Source organism: Scardinius erythrophthalmus (genome assembly GCF_964197995.2).
Source record: "Scardinius erythrophthalmus genome assembly, chromosome: 1".
Lineage (NCBI taxonomy): Eukaryota > Metazoa > Chordata > Actinopteri > Cypriniformes > Leuciscidae > Scardinius > Scardinius erythrophthalmus.
Genome location: NC_138221.1, coordinates 15,202,423 through 15,223,199, shown reverse-complemented (window position 1 = coordinate 15,223,199; position 20,777 = coordinate 15,202,423). Strand labels below are relative to the sequence as shown.

The 20,777-nt window shown below is 39.7% G+C and overlaps 1 protein-coding gene across 1 annotated transcript in view; it reads left to right on the top strand.

The window, feature by feature from the left end:
* Window positions 1-19,556: 19,556 nt before the first annotated feature.
* LOC308695115 (uncharacterized protein) overlaps window positions 19,557-20,777 on the top strand; it is a gene marked incomplete at its 3' end in the record, with an annotated part of 120,033 nt that continues 118,812 nt past the window's right edge. The window contains exon 1 of the mRNA XM_081373092.1: window positions 19,557-19,731. Within this exon, the coding sequence (XP_081229218.1) occupies window positions 19,686-19,731 (46 nt within the window). The 5' untranslated portion in view covers window positions 19,557-19,685. The remainder of the gene's footprint in view (window positions 19,732-20,777) is intronic.

The window sequence follows — 20,777 nt, the reverse complement described above, 5'->3', positions numbered from 1 at the left end:
TGCTCATTCTCCTTCCACTTTTTTTCTGATAGCTCTGTAAACCTCCAAGACTTACTGTCTTTTTTCAGTAGAGCAGTTTTATAGTCTTTTATCATATAATTCAAATAATGCGTTTCTAGCAGAAACTTAGAATAAAGTTAGATGATCTGCTGATGAATCTTTAACCTCTTATTCTTTAAAGGTAAAAGTCTTTCTTGAAACTGAAAAGTAGGATTTAAACAGAATAATATAGGTAATAATAACTTTAGCTTTTAACATTATCATTACAGTTTTTTTCAATCGCTAACAAGCGCTTACCCATACTTCAGATACTTTTTCTAAACTCTTAACACAGACTCACACCTACAAAACACAATTGGCCAAATGGTTAATTGTCTTCTCAAAAACACATTTTGTTAAATATATACTAACTCTTCATTTCAAAACAGAACACGTTTCTCTGCGCACACACTAACTTTACCAAAACACTGGAAATCTGACTCAAAATGAAATAATTCTGTCAAAGAATAACACTTGTTTTCACTTCACAAGGTACATGCAGTCAATCAAAGTACACCAGGTTTCAAAATACTGGCTATTGTTGACATTTCTAAAACTGCATAGACTTTTATGTTTCAGTTTTACAGGTATTTGCATGCAAATCATGCAATTCACCGTTTTACACTAAATTTCTTGGTTGGGAACTGTATGTCCACATGTACAGTACAGTCACATTCATAATCATTCCAGTAAAAAGCAAATCAGTTTTTATTCCTTTACTGTTTACTACAGGAGGTACAGTAGAAAAACGGTTTGATAGAACAGAAAAAGTTTTAGAGTATTGCTTACAGTGAACAAAATATCCATTAAACTCACAAGAGCATTGTGAACAAAAAAACAACAGCAAAAAAAAAAAAGGGGACAAAAAAAACATAAAATTACTGTATCTTATCTATGCGATCTTCAGGGTTAGGCCACATGTTTTCATCAAGATCACATCTGATATCATCCAAGGCGATGCACCTGGGATAAAACTGCTTGGTATGTCGGATCCACCCTTGGAGCCAGCATCCATGGCTTCAAGGAAGGACATCTGCTCATGTGGCTGATGGTCATACAGTAAACCTTCCACCTCCACATTACATTTCGTCCAGGTCGACGCCTTTTGGCCAGATTGAATCCTGCCTCATCTATATGTATATGAATTCATGAGGGGCCTGTTGGCCTCCAATTCCATAACTTTCAAAACAAAGATTATGTAAATCATGTCATTACTGTATACTATACTGTACTGTGTAGGTTACCTACTTGCAAAGTGCAAAGCTTATAGAACTGGACATTGAATTGAATATACTACACTATACCTGGACATATTGTCGTTGTAGCTCCTTGACTTTCTCACTGATATATTGTTTTTGAACTGATATCATTGCAGAAGCAGAGGTTTTTATAAACTTTCATATTGTAAAATATTAGTACAATTTGAAATAACTGATTTCTGTTTAAAAATATGTATGCCATGTAATGAATTGTGTAAAATGTCATTTATTCCTGTAATGAAAAGCTGAATTTTCAGCATCATTACTCCAGGAAGATGCATATGGACCCGAAAAGCTTGTTTCTTCATGACATTGTTCAAAAGCAACACATTTTGCTAGCAATCAAAATCACATTTTGCTAAAATCATGATATTTACAAAAATGGTAAAAGTTTCATGTAAATGGTAAATACAGTAAATATATGCAGTCCATACTGTATCTAAGGTTTGGAATATTGTTTTTGCTATTGTGGGATGTTGTGTGTTAACATTTGTAAATACTACAAAAACAATCCATAATTTTGTTGGGAGGTATAGATTGTCTGTTAAGAAAATTTAAGCATTATGGAAATGTGTTCACTGACTGCATATTGTGTGAAAACGACAAGAAATGTGTGAATGGTATGGCCACAAAAGGCCGATGCTGTGCTAATTGTGTTTAGAGTTTTGAAAATGTGAACACTGGCTGGACAAATGCTTGTTAGCAACTGAAAAAAACTGTAATAAGAGGAAAGATTCTCAAAGCCTTTAAAGGGATAGTTCACTTTGAAATTAAATTTTGGTATGTTTTAGCTTACCTCAAGGGCATCCAAGATGTAGGTGTCTTTTTTTCCGCAGTAGTTTCAATTTTGATATTTTTAGGTCAAAACGTTCTTGTCTGTCAGTCGTATAATGCAGGTCTGTGGTCACGGTCTCAAAGAGCATGCACAGAGTCCAAATTAAAACAATTCCCCATCGTCCAAATGAAACAATTCCCGATCGTAGGTCTTCATTGATGGCCTAAGACACGAAACGAGCGGTTTGTGTGAGAAAACGAACAGTATTTATATCGTTTTTACCTCTTATACACAGCCACGTCCAAGTGATCTGAGGGCGCGGGCGCTTCCTGGTGTGTGCACAAAAGATCTTCCAGGACCTCGTGACATCCTCATGCACATCCGGGAAGAAAGGTATTGGGGTTGGATACTGACGGGGATCAGCGGCCGCAACCAAAAACCAATCGTACAGTCGCGAGTGCACAGGGCCGGGTGGAGGAGACCACTCGAGCCCAGTGGCCACGGCTGCCTGGGAAAGCATGGCCGTCAGCTCGGGATCAGACTCGGGCAATGCTGGTACACCCAAAGGCGGCAGCACAGCCAAATCGCCATCTCCCGAGAACTCCTGCCCACCTTGTGATGCAGCGATCGACATTGAATCATCGTCTGGAGCGCCTAAAGAGACCCACGGCACGCTGAAAGACGATGTCGCGGGCTCAATCGGGACGCTCTCGGGTTGCAATGCTTGAGAAGGGGGGGTGGACCGAGGAAGAATCGTCAGTGCTTTGTTCCACACCCTCACCCTCAGGTCACCCTGGCCACCAGCCGAAGTTTCAGCTTTCGTGGAGGAGGTAGATCGGGGTGTGGATGAGGGGACTCTTACATGAGTCTGAGTCTCGACCGTAGCGTTGCGATGGTTCCCATTGCGGGAACATGATTTATCCACAAAAGCTGCCTTAGCGTGATCAACGCCCAAACACGCAAGACAGCGATTGTGCCCATCAGACTCTGAAACAGCACGACCACAGCCGCCCGCACAGGTGAGACATCTTTAAAAAGACGTGCCACGCGCAAGCTCTTTTGTGAGAGGAAGAAAGTCTCCGCAGAGTGTTAAATTAACACACAAACACTGGCAGATCACTGCACAGATCAGCAGGGAATGTGCACTCGCTGGAACTCGCCGTCACACCAACCATCATTTTTATACATTTCTTTCACATCTACTGCAGTCAGATCCACTCGTGTTCACTCTGAAGGAATCACTCACATTTTCTGTGCACTTGTAATGGCACATCAAGGATGTTAAGAGGCTAAAAGCAGGTTTAGTACTTGCCCCATTGAAGTCAACAGGGTGCAAATTTTAAAAATAGAATAACTCGGTGTAGGCAACACCGATTTTTGTCATTGTTCTCTGTACTGACAGCACTCCAAATGTACAAAAAAAAATGGGCTCAATGTTAAAATTGACCGGAGTTCTCCTTTAAATGACTGACAGACAAGAACGGTTTGACCTAAAAATATCAAAATTGAAACTACTGCGGAAAAAAGACACCTACATCTTGGATGCCCTTGAGGTAAGCTAAAACATACCAAAATTTAATTTCAAAGTGAACTATCCCTTTAAGCAAAACTTGATGTATAGTTACTGATAACGTATTTCTTATAAATAATATAAGTTATTCATAATTATTGAGATTCATCTTCTTAGAATAACTTTTTTAATGTGGTTGATGAATGTGATCAACACTGTACAGTTTGTGTAAAAATCGTGTCCTCCCATCATGCAGTAGAAAGAGTCCAGATGATGTAATTTCCTGTGTGTCATAGGTTTAGGAAATACTCTGTTTTTCAAATGAGGAAAATCATGTCATAAGTAACATGGTTGAGTGAAACATGTAGGACGCAGATAATGCTAATAAAAATAGTTCATTTAAAACTAGCTAATGCTTTGGCCACTCTAAATTTTCAGTATGTGAAATTTCTATGGACACTGTAAACTTGACCTATAAGCCAGCACTAAGTTTCGGTATTTGACCACTATTTTATTCTGAGAAAACTTATAGTGACATTTATGTCTTCATTTTTGGAATACTAAGAAATACTATTTATTGAATTTATACCCAAAATGTGCCGATGTAATCATAATGAGTGCTGGATACTCTGATGTACTGTGTTTTCAATACACACTGGCAGCCTGAGGGCGCCCTATGCACATTTAGTCCATATATAGGCCACACATGAAGTCCACACATGAAGAGCAGCCATGTCATTTGGTTCCCCTGGAAACATTTCCGTTGTGGTCTGTGTTATTTGCAGCGTGTTTCTGTATTTGCTTGTGTTGTGAACTTTTGCAGCACGTTTCTATATTTGGTTGTGTTATTTGGAGCACACGTCTGGTGTGAAACTGATGAAGATGTTTTCTTAATTTGCAGGTGCTTTTTTCTATTTGCATGTGTTTTCTTCAGTTGCTGCGTGTTGAGCTCTCTAGGCCAGTGGTTCCCAAACCTGTCCTAGAGGACCACCAACACTGCATGTTTTCTTTGTCTTCCTAATCAAACACACCTGATTCAACTCATCAGCTCATTATCACATGGGTTAATGAGCTGATGAGTTGAATCAGGTGTATTTGATCAGGGAGATAAAGAAAACGTGCAGTGTTGGTGGTCCTCCAGGAAGTTTGGGAACCACTGCTCTAGGCCACTGTATTAAACTGATGTTTCCATTAGCGTTTCATTCGTGACACTCATGCAGACACTGTAAGAGTTACAGCAAAAACACAAACAATAAAAACAAACAAACACTGTCACTCCAACATCACAATAAAACAATACTTTAGGAGCCATTTATGTTTATTGTTTGCATATGTTATTTTGTTTGGATATATTTTATTAGTATTTGGGACACTGGGTGACAGTGATTAGATGCACATGGTTGTATATAAGTTGGCATAGGTGACAGGAATGGTAGCCACAGGTAAGGGGAGCGCACACAGTTCTCACCAGACAACAGAGAGATCTTTTGTGCAAATCTTTTGCTCTCTATTCAGAAGGCCTATTTAATGCGAGGAATCACCGTTGTCCTACAGTTTATTTCTCCCTTGCCTGTTCATCCTGATTAATAGTTATGGTTTGTGTCTTACGAGTGGAATGACGATGTTATATATATAGGCCTATTTTTTTTTTTTTTTTTAATTCTTTGTTAGTGGGAGCTATTGTTCCCGGGCGAGTGTTTTGGTTTATTATTAATATTTTCTTGTGTTTATATTAACTTGATTTATTCTGGAATTATTTCTTTGTGTGTGTGGGTGTGTTTGAGTGAGACACACAAAGATTTTCCAGAGCTTATTGCAGTTGAGGTTTGTGGTTTATTGTAATAAATTGTATAAACAGATGAACATACCGGTTGATTTCTTATCTTGTTTCCAGTTGTTTGCGTATATCTGATCTGTAATCCGTGCTCTGTGCAAAAACTTTAAAAGGGCAAACACAGTGGTTAATACCCACAAAATTACCCAATGTCTCTACCCAATCAGGAAAAACTTACCCGACGATGAAGTCAGTCAATCGCTCGGAACAAACCACTTTTAGATGGTTTGGTTTCACTTTGATCCCGTCACGCAAACTGGTCTGTATATCTCTGAAACAAGCTGTAAGCACCTCCTTTCAAGATAAATGCCCACACACGCAGCACCCGTAACTTCCTTCAACCCAGACTTATCCGACGATGAAATCAGTCAAGCACCGAACCGCCCACCTCTAGATTATTTGATCTCACTTTGATTCCGCAGCGCTGCATAAATGAGATGGTCCTCACTGCGGAACATGAAAAACACGGGGAGGAGTCGGATCCAGATCCAACTCCTCCCACCTTACATATACCTAAACCTACCCATCTCCACCCCCTGATCCCTAAACCTAACCATCTCCACCCCTTAATCCCTAAACCCACCCCTATACCTATCCATCTCCACCCCTTAATCCCTAAACCCACCCCTAAACCTACCCATCTCCACCCCTTAATCCCTAAACCCACCCCTAAACCTACCCATCTCCACCCCTTAATCCCTAAACCCACCCCTAAACCTACCCATCTCCACCCCTTAATCCCTAAACCCACCCCTATACCTACCCATCTCCACCCCTTAATCCCTAAACCCACCCCTATACCTACCCATCTCCACCCCTTAATCCCTAAACCCACCCCTAAACCTACCCATCTCCACCCCTTAATCCCTAAACCCACCCCTATACCTACCCATCTCCACCCCTTAATCCCTAAACCCACCCCTAAACCTACCCATCTCCACCCCTTAATCCCTAAACCCACCCCTATACCTACCCATCTCCACCCCTTAATCCCTAAACCCACCCCTATACCTACCCATCTCCACCCCTTAATCCCTAAACCCACCCCTATACCTACCCATCTCCACCCCTTAATCCCTAAACCCACCCTTTTACCTACCCATCTCCACCCCCTTAATCCCTAAACCCACCCCTATACCTACCCATCTCCACCCCTTAATCCCTAAACCCACCCTTATACCTACCCATCTCCACCCCTTAATCCCTAAACCCACCCCTATACCTACCCATCTCCACCCCTATACCTACCCATCTCCACCCCTTAATCCCTAAACCCACCCTTTTACCTACCCATCTCCACCCCCTTAATCCCTAAACCCACCCCTATACCTACCCATCTCCACCCCTTAATCCCTAAACCCACCCTTATACCTACCCATCTCCACCCCTTAATCCCTAAACCCACCCCTATACCTACCCATCTCCACCCCTTAATCCCTAAACCCACCCCTAAACCTACCAATCTCCACCCCTTATATCTGGATCCAACTCCGCCCCCCGGATCTCGTGTACTGCATTGAGATGCTACTGGCATAAATGGGTTCACGCCTGCAACAAGCTAAGCATCATACCCACTCGTCAGATTAATACCCAACCACAATTGTCAAAAGCCACTGCATTACGAGCTTACCGGAGGCAATCGCCATGCAACCGCTGGCGTAACGCCACACTAGAATCGCCCGCACGTGGGAAGCGAAAGGGAACCCCCGAGTCAACAGGAAGCAGCGTGTCCTAACAGGCTGAAAGAGGCTATTTATGGCCGATCGGAAATGACGTGTCCCAGCACTTAAAGGGAAATTTACGGCGGGAAACTCTAACTTAATTTGTATAGCCTAAGTGAGCAACATGGAGAGGAGAGCATCCGGTCACACACACACATCCTGCAATAATGTAGGGAATCACTCGTTATAAATAAATCAGGTACTTACATATATGATTTAGTTTTAATCCAAATAACACGTGCTGAGTGAATGATCAGCAATCAAGTACATTCAACAAAAGTGCTCTCTCTCTCTCTCTCTCTCTCTCTCTCTCTCCTCAGTTAACGTAGATAATAAGCTACATCATGCCTCGTTTTACTTTCTTTGCCATTGACATCCGACTAAACTACAAACTTTCCACTGATGTATGTAAAAAAGTGATGACCAGCTCACGCATCTATTCCACTGTGTGTTTTTCTCTTATCAGCTCGCGCACCACAGCTATGTGTTACTATATTTCATTTAAAATTACAGTAAGAAGATACATTTACTTCACAGACAGCCTTCTTTTTTATCCCCATTATACTCTCTGTTGTCCGTGTTTCTTTGTCTGGACACAATACAAACGCTGCCTGGTATCGGTTGTTGGTATCGGAACATTTTTACAAGTACGAGTACAAGAGCTCAGTATCGGGCCCGGTGCATCCCTACTGTTTGGCATACACTTTTGTTGTGGTTTTTAATTTAGCTTGGTAGGGTTCAACATTGACTGTGTCATCTTTAAATGTTGACCATAATTTTGAATTCACTTCCTCAGCTGTAGACCCCTGTGTGTATGTGTGAATGGTGCTCAGTACCTGTGGTTTCCTGTTCAGCAGTCAGCTCAACCGCATCTTCTAAATTTGGTAATGGCTCAACAGAAAGCTGCAAGCTTGAGAGAAGAGACAAACAGACTGTTTTTTCATCAAATGGAGATTCCATTCCTAACTTATGCTTAATATTTCTTCCTAAAAGGTGAGTCAGGAATTTTGGTACATTTATGGAAAAAGGGTCTCCCATCAAGAGGTTTAACCTCCAGCAGGGGTGTCACTGGACAATGTACGTCAGTTCCAGATATTCCCACAGAGCATACAATTTGGTTTGCAACTGGCCCCTCATATTCAAGCCCAGAAATTGATGAACCTTAATTGAAACTTGAAAGCTAAGATTGCTTTCATCTCCCACTCATTTCCCACTATTTCAATTTCAGGTTCTAACTTTGCGGATCATGCAACCCTAATAACAGACCAACACTGAATCAACATTGAATCAAGGTTGAAACTTAACATTTTCAAATCAATCTTGCTTTATGTACAGCAGGATTCTATGCCAGTATATCTATTTTTAAATAGAGTTGTATGTCTTATTTATTCTTGTTATGAATAATAATACCATTTGGTTCATTAGTCCGTTGGGTTGGTTTCACTCCTCAGGCAAACCGACCCAGAGTTCATTTGCAATCGGGCCAAGACCACCTCATTCAGGCGGTCTAGGAGCGATTGTTTTGGTGCAGATCCGAGCGTGATTGCCTTTTACTTAAATGAACCGAACCAAGCGAGACAATGCACCAGATCCCGAAACAAACGCTCAGGTGTGAAAGCATCCTGAAATGGCTAATATCTCACCCAAACATGTCTGGCCAGCTGGCTCAGTGGTCTCTCCAATTGCAGGACTCCTGTACTTTGTGGATGACAAAGTGTTCACCCTATGAAGCGCCTGAAACCGTACCCTACAGCCTGATGGAATCTCATGGTGTTGGATATGAACGAAGCCCTGAAGAGGTAAGAAATAAGTGGAGGGTGTCACAAAGCGGAAGGTTACAGCATAAAAAAGAGAAGCAAACAAGACTGGTGGAGGTACCAGTGCTGCTCCTCCTCTGAGTACAGAGGAAGGGAAAGCTTTGGCCGTCCTTGGGCATCCGAGGCTTTGCAAGGGATCTGTGGATCTTTAACCAGCACAGTGATTCCCCAAAAGTCTTTTGTAATATGCATTTTTAAATACGTGCTTTTCGAATAAAAATGTAAGCAATTGTTAAATGAAGCTGAAGCATGTCTAAAATGCTTTTAAATTATTAAATGCCTGAATAATGTGACTAAAATATGTTGATTATGAAGCGTATGCGTGAAATGAAATAGAAACTTTATTTTTCAGCGTAAGCCACCTTCACATACACTACAACCAGCAAATAACTGAAGTTGGCTAAGTGAACATTTTTGTCAAAACACGAAAAAAACAAGCCAAACATGACACAAAACACATCTTGGACTGAAGCACTCGTTTAATTCTTAAGAGTGGTCTTCTTAATGCCGAGTTCAGACTGCATGATTTTAGCCCCGATTTTGGCTCGCCGACAGGTTTTGAGAAATCGCCGACAAATGCCCGAAATCACAGGCAAATCGGTGCTCGTTCACGCGAGTGACAATCACGCAGTGTGAATGAGCAAAGACGCGATCTGAGAGAATCACCGACGAGTCGCCGACGCTCGTGAGATATTTGGCATGCTAAATATCTGGACCTGTCGGCGATTCAAAATCCTGCTGTGTGAAAGTGTTCTGACTGAAAACTACATCGGCGATGACCGACAGCCAATGAGAGAGCAATATACGGAGCAGCGGGGAGTTCGGGGAGGAGTTATAGACCACAATATCAGTATTTTAATAGATATATTTACAATTATATCAAACAGAAACAAAGCACAAACATTTGCTTGAACAGCAGCAACAGCAGCACATTGCAACATTATTTATTTACCCCAAACTCTCTTTGCAGAACACACAGTCCTTGCTCCCCTTGTCTTCCCAGCCATTTCCTCACGCATAATGTTTTTCTTTTTCTCCTTTTCGCTGCAAATCAGTGCACAGACAATTTGGATCGCAAGCTTCTTGCAGGCTATCATTTTTAATAACAATTTCAGTCTCGCGCGAGAGCTGCGGTCTTACGCACGCGGATTTTGCGCTATTTCCTTATCACTTCTCGCGTGTGTTTGGTTGCGAAACGTAGTTTGCGGATCAGACAGAAGTTGTCGGCGATTCTTCCTCCTGAAAGTCATGCAGTGTGAAACCTCCTGTCGCCGATGCATCGTGCAGTGTGAACACACCAGCAACTTAATCTTACCCTGCATAGTCATGCAGTGTGAAAAGAACAGTGACCCGACTCTTTTGAAAATCGTGCAGTCTGAACTCGGCATAAGTCAACAGACAAACAGAATGTCAATCATTGATCCCATCATTGATGAATCACTCACATTTAATTAATTTAGAATTATTAGCCTCTGGGGTGTGTCTGTCCATCCCTCAGGTGGAGCAATTATAGCAAGAAATGACTTCTAAATGGCTTAAAACCAAAGACTGGGCATTGATGGTGGACTGGTGTTGAATCCAGTTGTTTGATGATTGATTTTTGGTGTCCCTTATTTGGTGGTCCCTTATTTTATGTGACATCAAAATTCTAAGAAAGAGGATTTACAACCAGCTGTTTGAGAATATTCCTACTTTATGTGAGAACATACAGTATGATTTATCATCGAGGTCCTCGTGATGATGTCTCGTCGCTACTTTGCATCCTTGGATCTGATGTCATAAACCACAAAAGCAACAGCAGCCACGCCCACCAGAGCAGCGATGACCAATCGGGTCACAGGTTCAGTAAAACCCCAACAGTAGATTTCTAAAGGAAAAAATTAGAACTTCAGTTTTTTTTTTGTTTTTGTTTTTTACCTTTTTTTGCCTTTGTCACTATTGGCTTTTGGCTTGCTTAGTTGGGGGCATTTAATTTAATATTTAACATTATTACATGGCTTGGTTGAATTCTAATGTAGAATGCGGTCTGTTATTTCTTGATAACTTTTTTTACTGGAATTTATATTACTGTAGTTACCAAAGAAACGCTGACTTACCTGGACATGGTTGACATAATTGACTGATGTCCAGATGTTTGGTGTGGTTTCTGATGGGATTGTTGAGCACACAGCTGTAGGTGTTTTTATCTTGACTTTCCACCTCCAGATGTAAAGAGATGCTGCTTCTGAGATCAGACACACTGATGCTGGACAATAAACTGCTTCCTTTGTACCAGGAGAGAGTCACGTGATTCACATTCAGCACTGAACACAGCAATGAACAATTTGATGATGACGATGATGACGAAGAACATTGTAAAGAGTCTCTGGTGATGGCAGGAACAGGCAGACGAGCTGGAGAATAAACAGAAATAATTACTTTTGGCTAATACACCAATGTATTTGTAAAATACAGAAAAGCGTTAATTTAAAAAAACGACTCATTTGCAGTAATCACTGGGTGTCAGTTGACACTGTATCTGTGTCCGAATTCAGAGGTTGCGACTTTCGAAGGCCACATTTGAAGACCGACTGTGTCACTGTGGCACAATGAATTCTGTTCCAATTCAAAGTGCATTTCACGGGTAGTCTAATGAATGATACAACAGATGGATTCTGTGCGGCCTCCCTTATCCCAGAATTCATTGCGCACCAGTGACAAAACTATTTTTTTTTTACACCTTAGACCCACATCTGGTACCAGATGTGGGCTGGATCTGGGACTTTTAATTTAAAAGTGAAAAAATATATATGTATAAAGTGGTTCAAATGTTGACATTTTACCAAGATACGATTTAATTTTGTTTATATTCGACACGAGTATAAAGTATAAAGTATCCTCAACACACTCGTCTCCATACCAGCGTAATGACTCCTATCTTCAACCAGATGGAACTGGATAATATACTGATTGTTCCAATCCAGTCTGACTTCTGACCTGTAATGCTGCCTGAATCATAATCATACATCAGAGGAGAACTGGCCCCCAACTGAGCCTGGGTTCTCCCAAGGTTTTTTTCTCCATTCTGTCACTGATGGAGTTTTGGTTCCTTGCAACTGTCGCCTTTTTTACCTTTTTTTGCCTTTGTCACTATTGGCTTTTGGCTTGCTTAGTTGGGGGCATTTAATTTAATATTTAACATTATTACATGGCTTGGTTGAATTCTAATGTAGAATGCGGTCTGTTATTTCTTGATAACAGACGCTGCTAAGTATAGCACACCGTTGCCATGAAAAACAGAGCGTTGCTATGGACGCAGGATTCTAACCGTAGAGACGGAACAGACTATTTTCTTTAGCGGAAGCAATACAATTGTTTTTAAATCAATAAACTCCTTTTTTTAAATCAATATTTTGTGTCAAATTATTGATTTATTTGGTAGGTAGCCATGTAATAAGCGGGATAATGTAGAGCGAGGCGGTTGTTATAGCGAACACAACCCCTTCAGGCTGATTCCTGATTGTCGGGGTTGTATTCGCTATAACAACCGCCTCGCTCTACATTATCCCTATATATTATTGATCTGCCTGCATTGACACCATTATATGAGAAATGAACTGAGCTGGACAATGACATCACGGTTTTCTCCAGAGCGGCTATATATATATATAGTTATATATATATATATATATATATATATATATATATATATATATATATATATATATATATATATATATATAAACTAAATTAATTATTTATTTTTTTACAACAAAGCTTACTTCAGCTGGACTGTAATGCTATTTTCTTCTGGAAACAAACTTTGTTGCATTATTTTCCTGTTATCTCTGGACAGCTGCTTTGAAACATTCTGTATTGTAAGAAAGAGCAATCCAAATAAAGGTTTTAAAAAGTAGGTTTTCCAGAAAAATAAAAAGGAAGAAAGTCCATTCAGGCAAAAATTGAAAACCAAATGCATGTGACTCAGCATGAGCCCTCGAAAATGAAGTTTCTTGAACTGAAACATCTCAGTTCTAGAAACTGTAGCAATAACAACACTAACCAATGCTACAAAAAATGAACAAATTGTTGATTCTGTATCTCATCCCATCTATTTTATTATTTTTAATCATATTTCAATATTGTGGTTTTGTAGCAATAAAATAATTTGAAATGGACAAGTTACTCACAATAGACGGTAAGATTAAATATCCTGACTTGGTCTCCTGCTCCTCCCTTGATGTTTACTTCATAAGCTCCAGTGTCTGTGGTTCTGATGTTTGTGATGGTCAGAGATCCAGTGTGATTCAACTTCAGTCTGTCTTTGAATCTCCCATCAGGACCATCGAATAATGAGATCTGTCTGGCATCTATGAGAGCTACGAGAGCACCTTGATCTCCAAACTTCCACAGTATCTTATTTCTCGGTAGTATAGCAACACCAGACTCTAGAGTGACTGAATCTCCCTCCATCACTGACACGGACTTCACCGCATCTATATCACCAAACACAGCTGCAAAACAAAACAAACTTTTAGACAAATTAAAAATACCTGAGAAATAAGAGCACTAACCACTACTACTTTAACTTTAAATTGAACACACAAACACACACACATAGGCCTGAGGATTAAACACACATATGAAAGTCTACAGAATTATATAATAGATTAAATGAAGACGAAAGTTGCCTATAAAGAATTAAATTTGTTCCCATAAGGATATGATTTTTTCCCTTTTTTGCATGTTTAAACTAGCGTTAAGGCCAGGTTCTGTTTTCGCTGGGTAAAAAAAAAAATAAAAAAAAATAATTATTAGATAATAACGACAAAACAAAAGACATTTACAAAGGTATCTAAATAACAGATGTGTTTTTAGCTAATAAAAAATGTACGTTGCTTAGAGGACACAGTAGTTTTTTTTCTGTATTACTGAAGCCATATTATGCTTACCAACGGGATTCATCAAACAACAGAGCAAAGCAATCAGACGAAGCATTTTCCTCAAAAGTTTGCAGACGTCTCCAGTAGCTAATAGCCTATCAATCGGCATTAATCTCCTGAAAACTCTTCAAAGCCCGCAAGTTTTGGAATTAAATGAGAACAAAAGTTGTATGGAGTGATGTTTGTGAAAGTCGGCAGTCAGAATAAACTTCTGTGCTGTTCTCGTGTCGAGTTACACCAATAAAACCACAAAGCATGACGTCATTTCCCTTTTATTATTAGTTGTAATAGGAAATGAGAAAACAATACTTTTGCTTTAGTTTCTGAAATGCATGCTATATAAGAGATGAGAATAACTGAAGAGTGTACACGTGAAAAAATCCACCTGTAGTAAATTTAGTAGCCTATTTACTACTAGTAAAATGTAGTAAATTGTAGTATACTGTAGAATATTATAGTATTTACTACACTTTATTACAGTATGGCAGGGCTCTCAAGTTTTGAAGACAGACAAGAGTGACATCCACCCCCCCCACCCCCGTCAAGGGGGCCGAAGAATGGGGGTGTTTCATTAACAATATTATTATTAGTGTTTTTGTTGTTGTTATTAATAATTGCTCATATACCAAATACAAAGTATTTATTCAATTTCTGCATGCGTGCGTGTGTGTGAGAGAGAGACAGAGAGAGAGAAATAGAGATAGAGATAGATTATGACTGGTATTGTTTATTGTAAGTGTTTGTTGCCTTTTTGGACTTGTTGCCTTCCACCTGCACTGTCTCCTCCTCTAATGGGTCTACCATTTTCGCCACCTTCTCTGGGCCAACATCCTCTAACCTGGCCTTTTTAGGGGGCTTTCCTCTCAGGGCGAATGAGAGGATGCTTAATTGCTTTTTACCTGACAGATTAATGCATCCATGGCCAGGATATAATTGTAAAAGACATGATTTTAAAAGTGACCTATAATATCGACTATGCAAAACACTTTAATTTATTTAGTGCTAATAAAATTATTAAGCCTATTTGGAGAGAGAGATGTTTATAATGTGACTATGTCAGTCATCGTGTGATAACGAATATATGACTATATGACTGTTGTCAGTGAACAGGCTGTAAAACTGTTGGCTAAGTTACAGACACTCATGAAAAACTGCTGCTAATTATCTGGGAAACATTCTCTAACAGCAGTCAAGTTGTCACTATTTGTGTCAAACAAGTTGTGAATTTGTTGTAACATTAAAACAGGAGATCATCATGACTCACTCTGTGCTCAAAGTGATGCTCGGAGTGATTTTTTTCTATGGGTGAACGAAACTTTCGTGCAGAATCACGTGAACAATTCCAGAATATGCTTTTTTTCATTGGTTGTTGCATTAAATCTTACCCAGATACAATAGTGCTATTTTCTGATTGGCTATTGTGTAGCCCCACAATACTGATTGGCTATTCTATTGATTGGCTGATAAGTGGCACTGTGGCATAGCCTAGAAATCTAGACGCACCCTAGCGGCAGCAAAATGTATTTCGCAGCCAGGTTGGTCTAGCAACTCTCAATAAACCTTCTCGCTGCAAAAAACCAGATTGCGTGCAGAAGGAATTTGAAAGACTGCCGTTTATCCCGCCCCTCGGATTGAGCCGTGACTATGGTGAGTTTCCAGACCTAACATCTTGATGTAGGTCTGGCTTGCCAGGCTAACTGTGGCAGGCTCAACTACTAGAATTCCAGGGGAGACGCGCTTGATTCCTGCCGGTTCCATAGTGAGAACAGCGCGGCCAGAGAAAATTGTGGGAGCTGCGGCATATTAAATAAATTATAAATAGTTTTTCCGCGTGAGAAATACAATGTGTGGCGGGAGTGCGTGACAAAAGACCGAAATGAGTGACTGTCACGCTCAGTGCGTGACACTTGAGAGCCCGCTGGCAGTGTTTCAGAGCTCCGTACGTTAAAGTCCGCGTGAACCGGAAGTTGCATACGACTTTTCTCCAGTGCTGTGACGTATTTTCCAGTGAAACGGAATATTGAACAGAGGGCAGGGTTTTACTCTAGCGCTCCTCCTCTCCATCTCTGCTCATTACAGACTAACGATTTGAGGGGAGTGGTTAAGCGTTTCCCAACCCAAGTCCTCAAACCTACGTCATCAGAGAAGGGACGCCATTCCAGACCGGAAGTAACTTTTCAGACTTTGATTAAAGATTACGACGGCAAACAATTTTTTTCTGTGTTTTAACTTGCACGGATTAATTGTTCACCACAAGACTAGTAATATGCGCTAACAAAGTAAATAGGATCAATTTTGATTTCAGTTGGACTTTAATGGAGCGTTTCATAGTGTTTGAACTTGGACTTAAATAAAAATAAATGCGGTCAGTGCTTAACTCAAGGAGTTCCGTGAAGTTGGCAATATTCACATAGGCTATTCGAACTTCCATATTCTTGAGCTAAACGTTGTTAAAACACAAACGACACCTATTTACAATCACAGTAACCTAGACAACGAGCTACAACCCAATTCTCATCAAAACGAGCTTTATAATGCATTTTGTCTCTCTAACCAGACGAATGAGAGACAAGTCCAAATAAGGGGCCGTTTGTAAAGTGCAAATCCCCAAACCCTTCTGCTCATTTTATATTATTAAACATATCCAATAGCTTCACTGTGACGCACTGTACTGTCACCAAATTCAGTTCACACATCACTGCTCTCCTGCTGGTTATACTACATTACTTAGTTTGATAAAAAATGCATAATTAATGCATAATACTTATTTTTTATGTGCAATTACTTCTCAAACTAAGTGTTGTCGGCAGGCCCGGCTTCAGATATGAGATGGAAGGTGGACCAAGTGATATTCCAGGTGGGCCGGTATATTTATCTATACTTTATATATAGATAAAAATGGTTAACATGTTTATTTTTACATTCTCTCTTTTTGCATTTGTGTAATATTTTTTTGATCCCTTAACAGATCTTGTATAAATTAAGTAACTTTAGATTTGATAAAAAGGGGCAGTTCTTTTAGAATAACTATTTACATCAACTAAAACAAAGTTGTTACTTGAGTGAAGCATGAAGTGTAAAAATTGGGTTTATTCTTGTAATGTTTTTTTAAAAAGGGGCAGTTCTTTTAAAATAACTATTTACATCAACTAAAACAAACTTGTTACAAACTTTATTTACAATCTTATGTAGGCCTATATTTAGGTTTTTTTTTTTTTTTTACCACACAATCTTGAATCAGTTTAGTGTCTTTAGATTTGAGGAAAACAGGGCAGGTCCTGAAAAAGATCTACTTCTATCACTATAAAATGTATTTGCCTGAAAAAAGAGTGCAGGGAGCCTGACAAGTCAAAGAATCTTTTAGCACAAGGTTCACTTTGAATCGCATGTATGACAGTGAGGTGAAGCTGGTGGTTATAGCAGTGGATGTAGGGGATATGCCTGCCCAACCTTTGGGACAGAATTGCTGCATCTTTGAGTGGGTGTATTTGTGCTTTTGACACCATCGGAAGCTGCAGATGAACCCGACTCATCCATTTCTCCGACCTCATTGCCGCGAATGGATGAGGAGGTGGTAGCTGTGTCCTGGAGAGCTAAAGTGGTTTTCTTTTGTCCTTTCGGAACAAGAAATCTGTACATGTTGTATTTTATTAAGGTACTATAGTGTGGTAATCAAGTTCACTAACAGTTCTAATAAAGTTAATTGGCTGTTAACTGTCGTTTATTGCTTTATAATTCAGCACGTCTGTTTACCTAAAAGGTTGCGAAGTGAATGAGCTAAGTCTGTCCGTCTCGGAGGGGAAAAAAAGAGGGGGTTGGGCAGAAATTCGAAAATAACGTATCTTGAGCTGAATTGAATATCGCACCAATTTTGTGATTGGCTGTTATGTGGTGTGGGGCCAGGGTGGGCCAAGCCTTTGATTGGGTGGGCTAGGCCGGGCCAGTTCGAATAGCCTATTGCCAACTTCACTGAACTCCTTGAGTTAAGCACTGACCGCATTTCTTTATATTTGAGTCCAAGTTCAAACACTATGAAACGGTCCATTAACGTACGGAGCTCTGAAACACTGCCAGCGGGACATTAAACAGGAAGTGTATGTCCGAGTGTCTGTCTGAGAAGTTTTGCATGGGAACGCAAAAGATTTGAAAAAAATAAATAAAAATGATCCCAACTTAAACAATTTTCCACCACCACGTCCCTTTAGGGGCTCCGTACTATTGTATTTACTAGAGAAATTTTACTATAAATTATTATAGAATTTTTTTCATGTGGGATATGTACCCTTAACCTATGGAAATTAACCAAAAAGGGGTGGTGATAGTGCAGTGGATAAGACACATGCCTTTGGTGTGAGAGACCCGGGTTCGAATCCACTGTGAGACACCAATGTGTCCCTGAGCAAGACACTTAACCCCTAGTTGCTCCAGAGGCGTGCGACCTCTGACATGTATAGCAATTGTAAGTCGCTTTGGATAAAAGCGTCAGATAAATGTAAATGTAACCATGGTTTTACTATAGTAAAACTGTAGGCACGGCATGTTGATTTATGTAGCACATTTAATACACAGGGGTAATTCAAAGTGCTTTACAGAATAGTTAATAAAATCACAGATAAGAGAACCAGCTGTAGAACTAGCTGTGAAACATCAGATGTTATCAGTTTGGTTTGACCACTAGATGGCCATAACGTACAACGTGTTGAAAAGCTTCCAGTTGTGAACCCTTTAAAGGTGGGGTAAGCGATATTGTAAAAACGCTGTTTGAAAGTTGGTCGAACCAACACAACCAGACACAACAACAAATGTGTAGCCAATCAGCATTAAGGGGTGTATGGAGGAGAGAGAGCGAGCAAGAGGGAGATTTGAAGAAAGGCTGTAGAAAGAGAGATGGCTGAGAGACATTACCAAAGAGAAAAGCTCAGAAGAAATCACTGGAAAATGAAGGGTTATGATCAGAAAGAGCTTTAGGACCCGCATTAATATTAGCAAAGCTTTCCAGCGCTGGAGAGAGCGAAGCGGGAAGGCCTGATAACCGACTCGGATGTTGCTTTGATTCCGTTTCATATGTTAGTAACACTGGTTTTCACAGAAACAAGATATGCTGTTGTTGTAATGTTAGCTATAGTAACAGGACAGTTTTGTGTGTCACTGTTTGTCTGGAGCTGCTGTGCTGTTGGAAACTAACAACAAATCCTTGTTTGTATTTATTCTTGTGTATGTGTGTTCGTTTTATGTCCTTCCTTGTCGTTCGTTCATCATCTTCGCTTTAATTTGTTGCGCTTCTTCTTTGATAAATAGACATACACATTGCGTGTGAGGCCAGCTAGTGAGAGTTGACTGCTTGAGAATACTGTATCTGTTTGTTTAGGGCCCTTGTTAGTGCACCCGACTAACTGATAGGAAAGCTTCAGTGCAGGTAACACACTCACAGAAATACTCACATTCCCCCACATGGAGTCTACCATGTGCTTCCGGAGGTGAATATTAACATAAATTACTTTATATTTGTATACAGTAGGCTATACATAATAATCATATAATCTTCAGCATCATTACATAAATATTCATCATACAACAGAACATATATAATATTCATTGCCATTCATTAACCTGGGTCTTGTTTTCACAGCTCTCCCCCAAACTAACAACATTTAAGACGGCCCAGTCACAGGAGCGATTGCGCATGCGCAGTGCGGGATTACGGCGGTGGGCGCGGTTCAGGAATCTCAAACACTCAAATCACACGGAGGAGATTAATAGCCACAATCGTCCTTATCAAACTCACCTTTCACTCAACTTCTCATCAAAATGAAGATCGTGTTTTCTGTTTGTATATTTTGCTTCGTCATAGAAGGTAAGTGTTTGAATTCTGGTTTTCTGCAATGCTTTCGGTTTCTCTTTCTACCTGGCAGGTGTGGCAAGTGTTGTCTTTAAATGCCTTTGCTTATGAAGTACGCATTTTAAACTACATATTAGACCAATGATTGATGATGTGCTTGACTCATTAATTTACAGTTTTATAGGAACCTATCCTCCAAACATAAACGAAATGTTCTGCTTTAAAGGAAACTAGTTCATTAAAGTTGACAACATAGATTCGAGTTTCCCGGATCAATAACTTCAATGCTACACACTGTAGTGCCATTAAATTCAGTTTACACATCAGTAATCTCCTACTGGTTATACTATATCATTTAGTTTGCATAATTTGCATAATTTGCTTTTGCATAATTTAATGAGTTTTTATTATGAAAATATTCAATATCTTCACAGTAACACAATGTACTGTCACCAAATTCAGTTCACACACACAGTACACACACACATCACTGCTCTCCTGCTGGTTATACTACAACCCTAGTGCCGTGTGGTACAATGAAGTAATTGATTGCATTTCAAAATGTAAAAAACTAAGTGTTGTAGTTTAACCAGCAGGAGAGCATTGTTGTGTGGACTGGATTTGATGGCATTACACTGCATTAGACTTAGCGTGATTTTTTTTTTCTTTTTTTTTTTTTTTTTTGCTTTTGCATAATTTATTACTTTATATTATGAAAAATATTGAATACCTTCAGAGTAAATGTCTGTAAGATGTAAACGTAAGATGTCTGTTAAAGATCTGTTAATCTCGAAAGCATCTGCTGTGTAAAAACATCTAATAAACGTCTTAGAAAAGCAGTTTTACATGCATTCTAAATCTCAAACATCTTAAAGACATCTTCTAAATGTCTAGATGACATCTAACAGGAAACGTCCTAGAGACGTAGTGCAGATGAGCAAACAAAACATACATCTTGTAGATTAGTGTTGTCACGATACCAAAATTATGACTGTGATATGATATCAGATTAAAATACCTCAATACTGAATCGATACCACAGGGAAAAAAAAAACTAAAAC